At 55.2% G+C, this 14,631-nt stretch overlaps 2 protein-coding genes across 5 annotated transcripts in view; both read left to right on the top strand.

Annotated features, from left to right (window-relative positions):
- The window catches only part of NTN1 (netrin 1), a 188,130-nt gene that overhangs the window by 122,437 nt on the left and 51,062 nt on the right, over positions 1-14,631 (top strand). For all 4 annotated transcript variants that reach the window (XM_055306705.1, XM_055306704.1, XM_055306707.1 and 1 more), the window contains exon 3: positions 2,992-3,180. In XM_055306705.1, the coding sequence (XP_055162680.1) occupies positions 2,992-3,180 (189 nt within the window). The remainder of the gene's footprint in view (positions 1-2,991; positions 3,181-14,631) is intronic.
- On the top strand, positions 531-1,189 carry LOC129497677 (MICOS complex subunit MIC26-like). Its single transcript, XM_055306708.1, has one exon. The coding sequence runs from the start codon at positions 551-553 to the stop codon at positions 1,064-1,066; it is 516 nt and encodes a 171-aa protein (XP_055162683.1). The 5' UTR covers positions 531-550; the 3' UTR covers positions 1,067-1,189.

Below are 14,631 nucleotides of genomic sequence, written 5' to 3'. Positions count from 1 at the left end.
TACAGATAGGTGTACAGGGGTGACTGGACAGCTGTCCACAATCATGAAGAACCGTATCTGGCATTAAAGGATGCTCATCCTTCTGGGAAAATAGGCCGCAAAGGGGGAGATGCACGAGTATGATCCACGTCTATGGGAAAGAATTATGTCACTCCACAGCTGAGCAAATGTTAATTAAAGCCTGCAAGGGAAGACCCCTTGTTCACCGTGGTTGCTGGAAATCTAAGTGTGTTTTTTTTTTCCACTTTTTTGCTTTTGTTTATCAAATGTCTGGCACTAAGCATTTCTTTAGACATTACATAAAATGCAACTTGAAACACACTTAGCACAAAGGCAGTGCAAACCATGTTGAAGACTGAGCCAGAGTTATCCTGGCCATATGGAAGCCCGAGTTATCCTGGAGGTGGGAGCCTGCAGAAGCAGGTCACAGGCATCACGGGGGCTGAGTGGGATGCCCTGTGTGTCAGGGGAGGGTGGTGGGGAGATGAGTCAGGGACAGACGTTAAAGCCAAGGGCGTGGGACCCCGCCGGAGCCACCTCTGCCAGCAACATGTTCAAGGTAATTCAGAGGTCTGTGGGGCCAGCCAGCCTGAGTCTGCTCACCTTTAAAGTCTGTGCGTCACCTAAAAGGGACTCACCTCACAAAACTTCTGTGAAGGTTAATGAGCTTTCACTCTACTTGGTTCCTGAGGGTCAATCTAAATATGTGGAGGAGCCAAGGACCCAGCTTGAAGAAAGCATTTCACATCTCCGACCTTATTGCGAGCCATATACAAGTTGGTGTCAGGAAATGTACTCACAAACAAAGCCCAAGATGCAGAGCTTGGTTCAGTGGGGGTTAGACAGCTATGAATATCTCCAAAATGCACCACCTGGATTTTTTCCAAGAGTTGGTGTTATTGGTTTTGCTGGCATTGTTGGACTTCTTTTGGCTAGAGGGTCAAAAATAAAGAAGCTGGTGTATCCACCTGGGTTCATGGGACTAGCTGCCTCTCTTTATTATCCACAACAAGCCATCGTATTTGTCCAGCCAGGAAATGTGAAGAATTCACCTGGAAATAAGTAGAATGCTCCATGCTCTGCCCATTTTAATCAGTTATAGGTAAACATTGGAAACTCCATGCATTTTCTACAGAAAAATGGCAGAGAAGTCAGTAGTGAATGTAGTAAATTGGCTTTCTTCTTCAGGAAAAACTATACCAGGCTTTTTTGTTATCTTGGGTGATACCATACTACCAGTGGACTAATCAGAAATGCTTTCACCTAGAGATAATGTCCAGCATTAGAACTCCTGGTTCTCATGTTGCTATTTATGTACATAATTAAAATTCTGAATTAAAAAAAAATAAAGCCAAGGTGTGGAGGACAAGAAGGATGCAAGCAGATGAAGAGGGGGCTGGGGAGAAGAGGGTCCGGGGGCGGGGGCGCAGAGGAGCATCCACAAAGCCACAGAGGGGGCAGGCCTGGGTGGGGGTCCTTGTGCATGGCATGCTCTAGAAACTGAAAAAATTGGGGACAGCTCAAGCATAAGAGGAGGGTGGGGTGGCGGTGGGCAGAGCTAAGGAGAGGAGGTAGACAGAAGCAGAACCAGCTTATTCAGAGCCCCAAGGGCTGTGACAACCGATTTAGATTTTACCCAGAGGAGAAACGGGAGGGGCATCAAAAGACTTTCAGCTGTTGACGGACAGTCCTCAGATTGGAGCTCAGAACTCCTGCTCTGGTTGTGGGGTTGAGGCAGCCAGGAGGCCCAGCTCAGCCCACGGGCTGGAGAGGAGGGGGTGGATGTGGGCAAGGTGCCTCTGAGCCCACTGGAGGCCCTAGGCCCGAAGCTGGAGTGTGCATTCAGGAGCCAGGGGCATAAGGCAGAGGGGAGAGGGCGCTGAGTCCTGAGGGGCATGAAGGGAACAAGACAGAGGGAAGCAGGAGGAAAAGCAGGTGAGAGGATGTCCAGGGCCCCCTCAATGGCCCCGAGGCCAGGTGTGTGGCCAGTGTGCCATGGGGAGTTGCCCAAGGGGAAGGTGGGGAGAAAGCAGGTGCAGCAGCCTCCCCTCCCCAGCCCTCAGAGGGAGGCCTGTGGAGCAGCCTGGTGGCCAAAGCACAGGGGAGGGCGCCCTGGAAGCTGTGCACGACTCTGCCCCGGCGCCCAAACAGAAGACATCAAGCTCTGGAGGCTTAGCCAACAGATTTCTCACGGTTCTGGAGGCTGGAAGTCTGAGGTCAAGGTGTCGGCAGGGTTGGTTTCTCCTGGGGCCTCGCTACTTGGCTTGCAGACCACCTTCCCTCTGTGCGTGTGCACTGCTGTGTGTGCAAGCTGCCTCTTCTTATAAGGACTCCAGTCAGACGGGATGAAGCCCCCCCCCCCCCAGCCCAGGGCCTCATTTCCATGTAATCAACTCTGAAACCATCAGTCTCCCAGTCCTGTTTTCAGTTGGGGGTCAGGGCCTGTGCATGTGAAGGGGGGGCAGCATTCGGGCCTTCCCAAGCAGGACCTGGGGGGCCAGGGGGAGGCCAGCCCCACCTCCCAGCTTTGAGATGTGTGCCCGATGGGGTGGGGGCCGGCAGCTTATTGGATGGAAGAGAACAATCTCCCTATGGGGGAAGGGGGAGCTTCCGCTGTGGTTTGGATACTGCCTGGATGGGTAGGTGCTTCTGGATGGAAACGGGGGGCCAAGGAGCAGCTCCCAGGGAAGAACTGTGGTCCAGCAGTGGGGCTGGGGATACTGGGGACAGTCCCTCCTGAGGTCCAGCAGTGGAGGTGGGGGGACACTGGGGACAGTCCCTCCTGAGGTCCAGCAGTGGGGCCAGGGGGAGCTGGGGACAGTCCCTCCTGAGGTCCAGCAGTGGAGCTGAGGACAGTCCCTCCTGAGGTCCAGCAGTGGAACTGAGGGGAGCTGGGGACAGTCCCTTCTGAGGTCCAGCAGTGGGGCCAGGGGGAGCTGGGGACAGTCCCTTCCTGCCCCTGCCCTGACGCTTCTCCCTGCCTCCCTGCAGCCTGTAACTGCAACCTGCATGCCCGGCGCTGCCGCTTCAACATGGAGCTGTACAAGCTGTCGGGGCGCAAGAGCGGGGGCGTCTGTCTCAACTGCCGCCACAACACTGCAGGCCGCCACTGCCACTACTGCAAGGAAGGCTACTACCGCGACATGGGCAAGCCCATCACCCACCGGAAGGCCTGTAAAGGTAGGCAGGGGCGGGGCCTCGAGAACTCGGTCCTCCTGTCCTCTCCTCCATCCTGTGCTTGTCCACGTCACCTGCCTTGACCAAGCCTGTGTCACCTGCTCCCTCGTGCGCACGCCTGGGCGTGCGCACGGCCTCCCTGGTATTTGGGGGTGCGAGTCCACAAACAAAGGGGCGATGGAGACGTGGCCCCAAGGAGAAGAAAGGAGAAGGTGTGATCCCTTGTGAGGGTGCGCGGCCCCCGCCCCCCGCCCGGCTGCTCCTCCGCCGGCACAGGTGTGCTGCATACCACAGGCCGGGGGTCACGTTCACCGGGGCTTACTAGCACAAAGGGCCCTCTTTTACCCAAACCGCGCGCGCAGACGTATTTCTTTGGATGTGTGTGCACCCCTCCTGCCCCCCGGGGCCCCCCAGCCCCCCACCCCCAGCACTCACACAGACACGCACCATCCCGGTCGCAGTGAGGTCGGAGGCTTCGGGGGCAGGGTCTCCGAAGGAACATTTAATCCACCTGCAAATAACTTTCTTTCTTTGGACAAAAAAAAAAAATTAAAGGGAGACTGGAGACTCTTTGCATTCACCGGAGCGAGCACGAAATGTTTTAACTTTCTGCTCTTGTGTTTTCTCCCCGACTCACAAAAATGAAGCAATGGTCAGATGACCCAGAGGAGCTGTTTGAAATGCCAGGGAGCTCTAATGCTGTTAGAGATGAGGGGCCAGGGGGGCCCCACCTTTGCTTTTGGGAATTCCAGGCTGTCTGGACCTACAACTTGGGGCTTAGAGCCAGGGGCTTGCTGTGAGCATGGCTTCCCAAGAAGATATTTATCTCCAAGGCTCTTGGGCCACCATCCAGCATGATCCGAATCCGGACCCATGTAGATCCTGACCTGGGCATGACCTGGGCAAGACCCAACGCTTGTCAGGCTTAGGCTCAGATGAGCAGCTGTAGTCCAGAAACCCCTCTGTGGCCACTGCCTAGCTTTTGGATGAAGCCAGAGTATCTTTTTCTCCACAAATCTGCCAGACATCTGGCACTTGCATGCAGGACCACTTATGGGACTTGTGGGCCTCAGTTCAAAATGAAAACATACAAGATGAAAACACGAGGGGCTTCTTGATGGGAACTGCTGAGAATTTTTAAATGGCAGCAGGAAAGCCTTGACCTGGAACCTGCCCTTCTGAGCATCAGGCCCGTGAAGCCAGCCCTGCTGGTGGAGAGGATACTTTTCTCCAAAATAAAACAGGTTCATAAAACAGGTTCCCAGCCTGTCTCCTCCAGGAGGAATCACTTAGGTTCCACATGAACAGGGATGAATCCAGTGGCTCCCTCCCGAGACACAGGCAAGCTGTCTTCCCAGATCTGTGGACTTAAGGCTGCCTCTGGTGGTTGTCAAGAGAAGTTTACATCCCAAACCTGCTAATCAAGGTGAGACGCCCCCCAGGAGATGTTGAGCAGGGACCAACCGAGAAGGTGGCCTTGGGCGACAGGACCCAGAAACACCTACAGGTGGCAGGAAGGTGTGAGCAGGAGCATGACCAGGGAGAGAGAGGGCTCTGGGTTTTCAGAGACCGTACTTGGAAGGCATCCAGCCCTTTTACAGAAGAAACCAAAGCCAAAGTCCTGTAAACAACTGGTTGCACGTAGCTTTCTTGGGGATTTGGCAAGGGAATTTTAATCAGCAGGGGCCACTCAGGTGGGCGGCTCTGTCCCCACAGTTGAGAGGATCTCAGCTGGGCGTGGAAGGGCAGTAGTCACGTACCATAAGAGCAGGAAAGGCATGTCCCCTGGAGAGGCAGGAGGGAGCAGGGACTTGGTCATCTTGCCATTCGTCACACCTCCCTCTCCTCTGTTGCTGCGAGGAAGCGCAAGAGCCACATGTGGCCTCTCATGGCTCAGGGTGAGATGTCAGGAAGCCTTGGGGCCCTGGGAACCTGCAGACTACCCTCTGGGGGGCCCTGCCACTCTGCTTAAGTGGCGTGGAGACACCCAGCTTCCTTTGCTGGTTTCCAGGAGGGACAGGTGCAGGCAGACAAGGGTGTGGTTCCATCTTACTATTTCTAACACTGGCTGGCCTTGGTGGCTCTGTCTTCCCTCCGAGCTTTGGGCAGCAGCTGTCCCCAGCCTTGGTGGGACCCTGAGAGAAGAGCCCAAGGAAGAGAGAGCTGTGAGGACAGATTCTGCTCAGAAGGACGTCTGTATAGTCCTGCCAGGGAAATGTGGCAGGGTGGGGAGTGGGACCAGGTACCTCCTGCCTGGCATGGAAAGAGAATGCTTCAAGGACCCTGACACCTGATTGGTGAGGAAAAACACTACTTGGCGGGTCCTGCTTCCTGATTGGTGAGAAAAACACTGTGTGGCGGCCCCTGCATCCTGATTGGTAAGGGAAAACACTACCTGACTGATCTATTCTCTGGTTGATGAGCAAGAAGAATATGACCTAAAAGGTCCTGCCGTTTCTTTGGTGCAGAAAAGCATCCTCAGAAGTTCTAGATCTTTCCCTTCTGCTCTCTTTTTTCTGATGGCAACTCCTCAGGGCATGTTGGAACTCTAGGGGACATTTCCCAGCAAATGGAGACCCTGAGATCTTGGGGGGCAGGTGAGGGTGGGAGTGGGGACCAGCTGCAGGAGGTCAGATGCCAGCAGAGGGTTGTGTACCCTTGAGGTCTTCAGACGGGAGTCTCTCTGTCCCCACCACCTCCACCGAGTCTGCCCATCTGAGTGGGTTGCACTCAGAGGCCTCTGAAGTCCTGGAGGCGTGCAGCCACCCCAGCCTCATGGGGCTGACCTCGGGGAGCTCCCTTGTAGCCTCTGATTACGCACTTCTTTGCTCTGTTTTCCGAGGCATTTCACTGGGGAGCTGGGGCAACTGGCAGAGGCAATTCCTGACTCAAGACTGCAGGTGACCTGAGGGTGCTTGGGAATGGCCACTGGGGTCCTCTTTACCCTTGACTTCCCAGGGCCTGGGAGGATCCCCAGGCAGGGGCCTGAGGCCACCCAGGTCCTGCTGGTGATTGGCTGGCTCCCTTTGGAGCAGGGGTGCTCCCAGACAAGAACTGCTTAGAGCAAAGGGCATTAGATTCCAAACGTTATTATGCAGTCCCCCCATTGGGGAAGTTTCATAGCAACAAAATCGTTGGGTTCTTTCGCCCCTCCCCTGGTTTAGACCCAAACCGGGGCTGGCCAGGCTGGTGGACACAAAGGGCTGTAATAAACATGCCCAGGGAACAGGCGGCTGCACTCCGCGCCTATTCAGTGCAATTTCACAGCACTGGGAAGGCCTCATTATGGCGTGGGCCGCCGTCCTATACAAAGTCAGATGAGATGAATCTCTCCCTTTTCTCCGCAGAATGGGTTGTGAACGATCCTCGTCCTGGAATCTGTCAAAAGATAGGCGGTTTTGTTTACCATTTGTCTTCTTTATGGACTCTGGGGTGGGGGGTGGGTGAGGGGGGGCTCTTTCTCTTTGGAGCCGGCAGAGAAGACACTGCCGTTTGACCATTCCAGCCCTGTCTCTATTTGAGCGATATTAATTTATCATCTTCCCAAACCATCTGTGATGGATAAAGACGTTCTGGGCGTCTCCCGTGAACCGAATTGCGATGAGAGTTAGGAGGTCAACCACTGCGTCCAGCACCCCCCACCCCCACAAAGGGTCTGCTTGCGTCCCATCTCCCTGAACAGCTCCTTGCTTTCACCAGTTGTCCTGCACTCACCGCCTCCCCCTTCAAGGCCACAGTCAATGTGGCCCAAACGCAGGCCACCAAGAAGGTGTCCAGGTGGCGGGATAGAGGCACGCAGCGGTCCTCCCCGTCTTGGCCAGTGCACACCCATGGCTCCCAGTCACCCCCTGTTTCTTCTGGAAGCTCTGCTAGAGCTCGAGGAGGAAATGGGCACCTCAGGCCATCCCCCTGTAGCCCCCTGACCACTGTGTGGGCCTCTCCACATCTTTCTCACCCTCAATCCTCCACCTTCTCTAAAGGGCATCCTCTGTGTATGTCTCTCTTATTTCGGTCCTTGGCTGCACTTTGGAAACACCTGGAGATCTGAAAATGTGGACACCCTCAGAGATTCCGTTTTAATGAATGAGTCCTGATGAGACCCCCGTCCCACCCTGGCCCTGGGGCATAAGGAGTCAGGCCCGGGGGCGGGGTGCTGTGCTGAGGTTGAGAAGGGGGATGGTCACAGAGTGGGAGGGCAGAGAGATGAATTTAAATGTTATTTTAAGGTGCTCTTGATGATAACTGGGTGGGAGGGGATTGCTTAAAATTAAAAAAAAAAATTTTAATTTTGCTGGGCGAGGCTGGGAGCTTAGCTGGTGCCTGCTGATGTTATAGTGTCCAGAGGAAGGCATAGGATTGGATGGTTATCACTGCTGGATTGTGTGTGTGTGTGTGTGTGTGTGTGTGTGTGCACGCGTGTATGCGTGCAAGCTAGATTGGATCATTTGATGGTTTTTTATTATTTTTAAAAAAATTTCAAAGTTCCTTTTAATTCCAGTGTTATTTTTTTACTTAAATTCATTTACTCAACACATGGTACATCATTAAGTTTCCGATGTAAAGTTTGAGAATTCATCAGTTGCGTAGAACACCTGGTGCTCATCGCATCTCGTGCCTTCCTTCATGCCCTCACGAGGGGCCCCATCCCCCTACCCACCTCCCCTCCAGCCGCCATCAGTTTGTCTCCTAGAGTTAAGAGTCTCTTATGGTTTGTCTCCCTCTCGTTGGAGAGTTTAGTCACATCACAGCTAGGAACCTGGGTAACCCCTCCTTCTTCCTGACTCCAAGGTGGTGTCCATGTAGCCTACAAAAGCCAGGAAGCCTCAGGGATGCCCTTTATTCTGTGGGTCCCACATATGACATCTCCATTTCGGGTCTGCGACTATGTTAGGAGTGCAGGGAAGAGGATGGTCATTTCAGGGGGCAGGGCCCTCATGGCTGCCACAGGTCCCAGCTTAGAGGGCAGCGACCATGACACAAGGAGTGCCCAGCACTCACGGGGACAGAGGAAACCGAAAGGAGATGAACCCCCACCCCCCATGGAAGAGCCAACTCCAGCTGTGGCCTCGGTTGGCACTTCCTTCCCCTGTTCCTTGGGGACTTCGGCTGGGGGGTGGGGGTGTCAGAAATCCCAATCTCCGGATTTGGCTCCAGGTTCAAAGCCTGAAGAGCAGTAGGCAAGTCACATGCCCTCCTGGGACCTCAGTATCCTCATCTGTGAAATCGTGTTCAGATTTATGGTCTCTGAGTCCCGGCCAGCTTCTGCATTTCCACGTCCCACGTGCTCTTTTTAAATATTCAGAATTTTACGGGTCCCTGATAACTAAACGGGACCATGTCCTGTGTCAGTAACGTGTGTGACCCTCGAGCTTGGAGGAGCTGGCAGGGCCGGGAAATCCAGTGCAGAGTCTTTCTGAGCAGAGAGAGTTCCCATCCTTATGTGTGGCCCACATCTTTCAGGCTCTGCTGTGTCTCATTCCCGACTCCCCGGCCAGCGGCCTCATCCCGCTGGGTGTCACCCACTCTCACCCTGTTTCCACATGGACATTCCTGAGGGGTGGGCTGCTCTTAAGCACAAAAGCCCCCTGATCTCTGAGCATCCCCAGTTAGTGGAGGGCATTTTACTTGGGGGTGTTTAGTAGAGGATATAGGAGAGGTCCCAGGCACACAGCACATACTCCACACCTGTTAGCTGTTAGGATTATTTGTCCAAGTAGAAGGAGGTTCGATAACCAGAGCCCCCAGCCCTTGCCAGCACGCACACGGAGCAGAGACTCTCTGGCGTGGACTCCATGCCCCAGTCCCCCCAGGATGGGGCAGGGCTCTGGGGATTTGCCCTAATGCTCTTCCACACTCTCCAAAAAGGATCGGCGTACTTAGGGATCCAAAAATGGTAAACGAGTTGAACAGCAGAGAGGAGTGCTCAGTCGGTGCTTGTAGAGGTGCTGAGCGGAGAGGTGGAGTCAGGCTGTGTGCATGCAAAAAATACGTCTGAAAGCGCCACTAAGAAAGACCTGGCAGCCTCTGAGGGGCTCCTTCCTGGCCTGGGGTGGGGAGGGGCTGCAAGGTCCCAGCTGGTCCCCACTGCCCCACTGCACGGGACCGAGGTGCTCTGGTGCCAACCTACTGTGCTGGTGTCCAGCCCCTACCTGCCTGGCCCAAGCCTGTGTTTGCACACACACATGCACATGCACGCATGCTGTCTCTCCTTGTCTCCGTCTTTCCCTGGGAGCCATTCATAGGACACGTGCCTTTCTATTTCTGCTGTAAATCAGGTGCAGGAAGGCTCTGGTTAACTGGATCACAGAGGGTCAAATTACCCAGTTTGGGATTATGGCGCTCCCCTCCCCTTCCACTTCCTGCTTTGGGCGTCTTGATCCCAAGGTGGCAGGGAGAGCAGAAGTAGGGCAACTTGAAACATTTATTCTTTGGTGCCTTGTTAGCACCTGCTGGGAGTGAAGAAAATGTAGCTACGGAGGAGGAAGACTCAGACAGCTGAGATGCACTTTGTGCATCACCTCTGGACGTCAGTTATCCTTGCTTTCTCGTGAGCATGGAGGATTTGGGAGTGAGGGGTGTTCCCCATGGGGGTTGCTGGTGATCTAGGATGTGAGAGGATTTCTTTCTTGCCTGCCCACTTCCCCTCCAGGGTGGGGATTTGGCCCCCATGAGAGCACTGATTGAGCAACTGTTTATTGAGCACCTGCTACATGCAGGAGAGGGGCGGTTACAGTGATGACAGAGGCAGACACATTCCCTTGGTGCTCACTTTCTGGAGGGAGGTCAGCGGTCAGTAAAGGAGAAAAAGTGAGTAGAAGATTATGTAGATGGTGGGAAGTCACCCGGAGGAAGCACACAGGGCAGTGAGGAAGGGGGACGTGGTGGTGCAGGGAGCTGCTCTGCAAGGTGGCTAAGGGTCACAACCTCCCTGAGGACAGAACATTTGAGGCCAGACCCGTGATGTGAGGAGTCAGCAGCCTTGAAGAAGCTGAGGGAAGTGCAGTGCCAGCATCTGGAAGCAGGGAAGGGAGCTGAGGCAAGGGATGGGACCAGCTCCCATTCCAGCAGCTCTGGAAGCCACGAACAAGTGGGCAGTCAGGAGAAGAGACGCTTGAGTGACACATCTGGCTTACATAGTAAGGTGCTCCTTCTGTGAGATGTGCCGCAGATGGGAGAAAATGCTTGTGTCACACACCGGACATGGGACGTGATTTGCAACACACAAAGAACGCTCCAAAGTCAACAGTAAGAAAACAGACCACTCCATTAGGAATGGATGAAATACCTGAACAGGTACTTACCAAAGATGCACCGATGGCAGCTGCATGTAGAAGCTGTCACTTGTCATTTGGGGAATACAGATTAAAACCACAAGATACCATTGCACACCTATGAAAACATCAAAAATGCAAAGTACAAACATTTTCATGTGTTGGCGAGGAACTCTCACGCCCTGCTGGTGGGAAGTCAAAGTGGCACAGCTGGTCTGGAAAACAGTTTTGCAGTTTCTTGCAAAATTAAACGTAGATCTGCCCTAAAAACTTGCAGTCTGTGAACCATAGGGCACCACTGGGCAATTTACATAAATAAACTATTGATGGACACAGCAGCCCAGACACATCTCGGGTGCATTTGGCTGAGTAAAGGAGGCCAGTCCCAGACTATGAACCATCCGTCTGTCCGGAACTGTACACACCAGTACCAGGATACGATGTTCTGAGAAGGTGAAGCTAGAGGGACAGGACGGATACGTGGCCACCAGGAGTCGGAGTGGGGGTGCTGGCCACAGAGAAGGATGAGGGACTTCCTTGGAGAGTTGGAATGTTCTTTATGCAGCCTCCTTCTCCCTGCATAAGGAGGGAAGAAGGTCCTCCCTCCATCCTCATGTCCTTTCTGTATAAGGGCACCAGTTGTATCAGATTGGGGCCCTCCCTATTGACCTCTTTTTAATGTTCTCACCTCCTCAAAGACTCTCTCTCCAGATATAGTCACACTCTGAGTCTGCATGCATGATAAAACCCAGAGAACTGGACAGCGACAAAAGTGATGTTGCTGCACACACGTGAAATGATGGCAAGGGTGGTGAGAAGCTGCTTCCATAAAGCTTTCTGATGCCGGGTCCTTGGACCTCTTGTTCTTTGCAGCTTGGGTCTCGTTCTCTGCTCCTCCTGCCTGGCCTCCCAGAGCCCCACCCTGCGAGTCTGCCACCTTGTGTCAGCCACCCCCCCCAACACCGTTCTGGAATACCTCAGCAGCCTTGGCCAGCTTTCATGTTGCCCTTCTTGGTGGCCAGTACTCCTCACTTCACTTTGGGGAGCAGAGGAGAAACAGGTTTTTAGACACCTCTTACTTAGTGCTTGACATTTTTCCTCTCCCCGTGCCACCTCTGAGTGAGGGTGGAGGTCCCACCGGGCTCCCTGCAAGTGGTCCAACACACATACAAGAGACACGGGAACCCTTCGGATCTGAACCTGATTTTCTCTGAAGATGTTGGTCCTCATGTGCTACTCTCCCCTGCATGGAGCATGCTCTGATCCTCCTCCCTCTCCTGATGGTCCTCCCTTCCAGCTCCTCCCCTCCTCTTCTTGTCTCACTCTTCCTCCCTCCTCCTCCTCCTCCCCCTTGTCACCTTCCTCCTCCTTCCTACTTCTCCTTCTTCCTCTATCCTATCCCATCATCCTCCTCCCCTCCTCCTCCTCCCCCTCCTCCTCCTTCCTTATCACTCCTCCTCCCTCATCCTCCTTCTCCTCATCCCCTTCCTCCTCTTTCCTACTCCTTCCTCCTCCATCCTCTCCTACTCTCCTCCTCCTCCCCCACCCCGTGGTCGGCTCTGGGGAGCAGCCCCGTTCACTGGCAGCATGAGCAGGACACCCGAGCTGGTTGTCCACCTTCCCACGAGGCCAGCGATGGGCCTGGGGAAGAAGACGTGAGTCAGGGCTTGGCACAAGATGTGTCTCAGTGCACTGGGGCAGGCAGAATAAGGTACCACGGGCCGTAGGGCTCTAAGAGGAGACGTTTATTTCCCCCAGTTCTGGAGGCTGGAAGCAGGAGACCAAGGTGTTGGCAGGGCTGGCTTCTTCTGGGGGCCTCTCTGGGGCTCGCGGGTGGCCTCCTTCTCCCTGCATGCTCATGTAGTCCTCCCTCCATCCTCATGTCCTCTCCGTATAAGGGCACCAGTCGTATCAGATTGGGGCCCTCCCTAGTGACCTCTTTTTACCGTCCTCACCTCCTCAAAGACCCTCTTTCCAGATACAGTCACACTCTGAGGTGCTGGGGGTTAGGACACCACTCGGGATGCAGTTCAGTCCCTAGTGTGAGGCCAGGCCCAAGCCTCTGGACTGGCTGGATGGCCTCTGAAGCCAAGGCTGGTGCTGTGGTTCTTCCATCTCCCCCTTCCTGCCTGGAGCAGCCCCATGGAGCCTGGGATCCCAGCCAGCTCCCCTCTCCCCCACGAGCATGTGCCCTGGGGCGTCCTGCCTAACCCCGAGGCCCCCCGGGGTCAGGTGTGCAGGAGAGGTAGCCAGATCTCCTGATAGGAGCCAGGATGGATTTCCCAAAGCCACCATGGGAGCCGCAGTGCAGGAGGCCGGGCTGGGACATGCATCCCCTCCTGATGGAGGCCGTGGGTCTTCAGGGCCTGGGATGAAGGGCATCCTAAGGAGCTGGGATGGCAGTGCTTAGGACTGGTGGCTGGGGTCAGGACTGTCTGCCTTTGGGGGTCAGCTTTGCCAGGGCTCTCTGTGTGCTCCTCTCACCAGGAGATTCCAGCACAGCCCAACAGCCCACAGTGCTGGGGCAGGGTCACCCGTGGGTGTGGATGGAAGGCCTGGTGCACCAGCAGCCTGAGCCTCTTCCCTGTCCTCTGGCCCAGGACTGTGGTGACCTCTAGCAGGAGGGGGTGGGGTGGGGGTGGGGTGCTGCCTGGGACCTGGAAGCCACAGAGACCAAGCATTGGACTGGTGAGCAGGAGGTGACTTTAGTGAGTATGCAGACCTCTCTCCTTACAGATGAGGCACTTGTGGTCCAGAGAGAGCGAGGCACTGACCCAGAGTCACACAGCAGTCCTGGCAGGATGGGCCCAGACCCGGGTCTGCCAATGCCCGTATGAAACCTTGCCTGTGTGCCCCGTGCTGGCTGTCCCTGAATGACGGGGGCTCCCTTCTGCAGGCTGGGAGGCACTCCAGCCCGCCGCGCGCGTGAGAAACCTAATCCAGCCGCCTTCTCAGGGTCCCGGGCTTCTGTCTGGTCTCACCTTTCTCTTTATGGACAAAGCCCCGGGTGGATTGTTTCCCATGACCAGGTGCTGCCTGCCCCGTGCAGACAGGGTGACCTGCCCTGAAAGGATTGACCTCCTCCGAAAGAGTGGCCGACTTCCAGGGAAACAGGAGTCACCAGATGGGCTTCCAGGGGCGGAAGGTGCTCTGCCCCAGGCCCCTTGCACAGGGGAAGACCTGCACACCCTTCACTTCCACATCCCCCCCCCCCACACACACACGCCCCTGTGCAGTCCCGCCCCTCCGCTGCCCTGCCCGCTGTGTTGCCAGGTGAGCCTGTGCGTGTTTGCATCCGTGTGGGTCTAAGCAGCTCTGTGTGAACAAGAGTTTGTGGAAATTTGTGTGTGTTTCCAGGTTGAGGGATCCCTTTGGCTTTCTCACCCTAAGGGCCAGGGTCTGGTGTTTCCTTCATAGCTGGTGGGCTCAGCCTCCCTTCCTTGGACATTGCCAGCAGCTTGCCTCATCCTAGGTTGCAGATTGTCACCCATCACTTGTCCCCACACCTAAAAGCTCACCTGTCTTTGTGCAGAGGCTGACCCTTGGGGCTCTCCCTACTTGAGGGTTTAGGGGGAAGGTCCATGCTTTGGGGCTGTTTTGCTTGGCACTGAGAATGAGAGCAATGCAAGTCTGCTAGGATTACACTTGGCCCTCAGGTAACAGAAAGCCCGCCCAGCCAGGTAAGCAGGGATTTCTCCTTGCACAACGAGAAGTGCAGAGGGGGGGTGAGAGTCTCCGTGATGCCCTCAGAGATGAGGCCCCTTCCACCTTCCTCTGGGTGTTTCCTGGGCAGCCCGCAGTCTCCTCTTCTGTGGTGGTGCTGACTCCACAGGCTGCTGGGGGGAACCCGAGGGGACAGCAAATGAGAGCGCATGGATGCACTCAGGTGTTCCCAGGTATCTGGGCTCGAGGAATGCTGGGCTCTGGTGACGGTCCAGCTGCCCTGGAGGTGACCTGAGCACCCTTCTGAGGCCCCCAATAGCTTCTCTTCCCGGAACGGTGCCTTTTTTTTTTTTTTTTTTTTTCATGGAAAGACATCCAGCCTGCGGCCTCTGCCAGATGAGGCAGAGGGGCCAGTTACTCACAATCTTTGCAGAATCCTGGGAGAAAGACTGGAAACCAAGCAGCGAAGCACCCCCCACCCCCGGCTTTAATCAGAGGACGGGCTCGTAGGAAGTGCCGG

Source organism: Nyctereutes procyonoides, unplaced genomic scaffold (genome assembly GCF_905146905.1).
Source record: "Nyctereutes procyonoides isolate TBG_1078 unplaced genomic scaffold, NYPRO_anot_genome, whole genome shotgun sequence".
NCBI classification, from domain to species: Eukaryota; Metazoa; Chordata; class Mammalia; order Carnivora; family Canidae; genus Nyctereutes; species Nyctereutes procyonoides.
The sequence above is the reverse complement of the archived record's forward strand: the minus strand, read 5'-3'. Positions and strand labels throughout refer to the sequence as shown.

What these genes read in the sequence shown, in the direction of transcription:
- LOC129497677 (XM_055306708.1), top strand. Translation starts at nt 551, where the DNA reads ATGTTCAAGGTAATTCAGAGGTCTGTGGGGCCAGCCAGCCTGAGTCTG.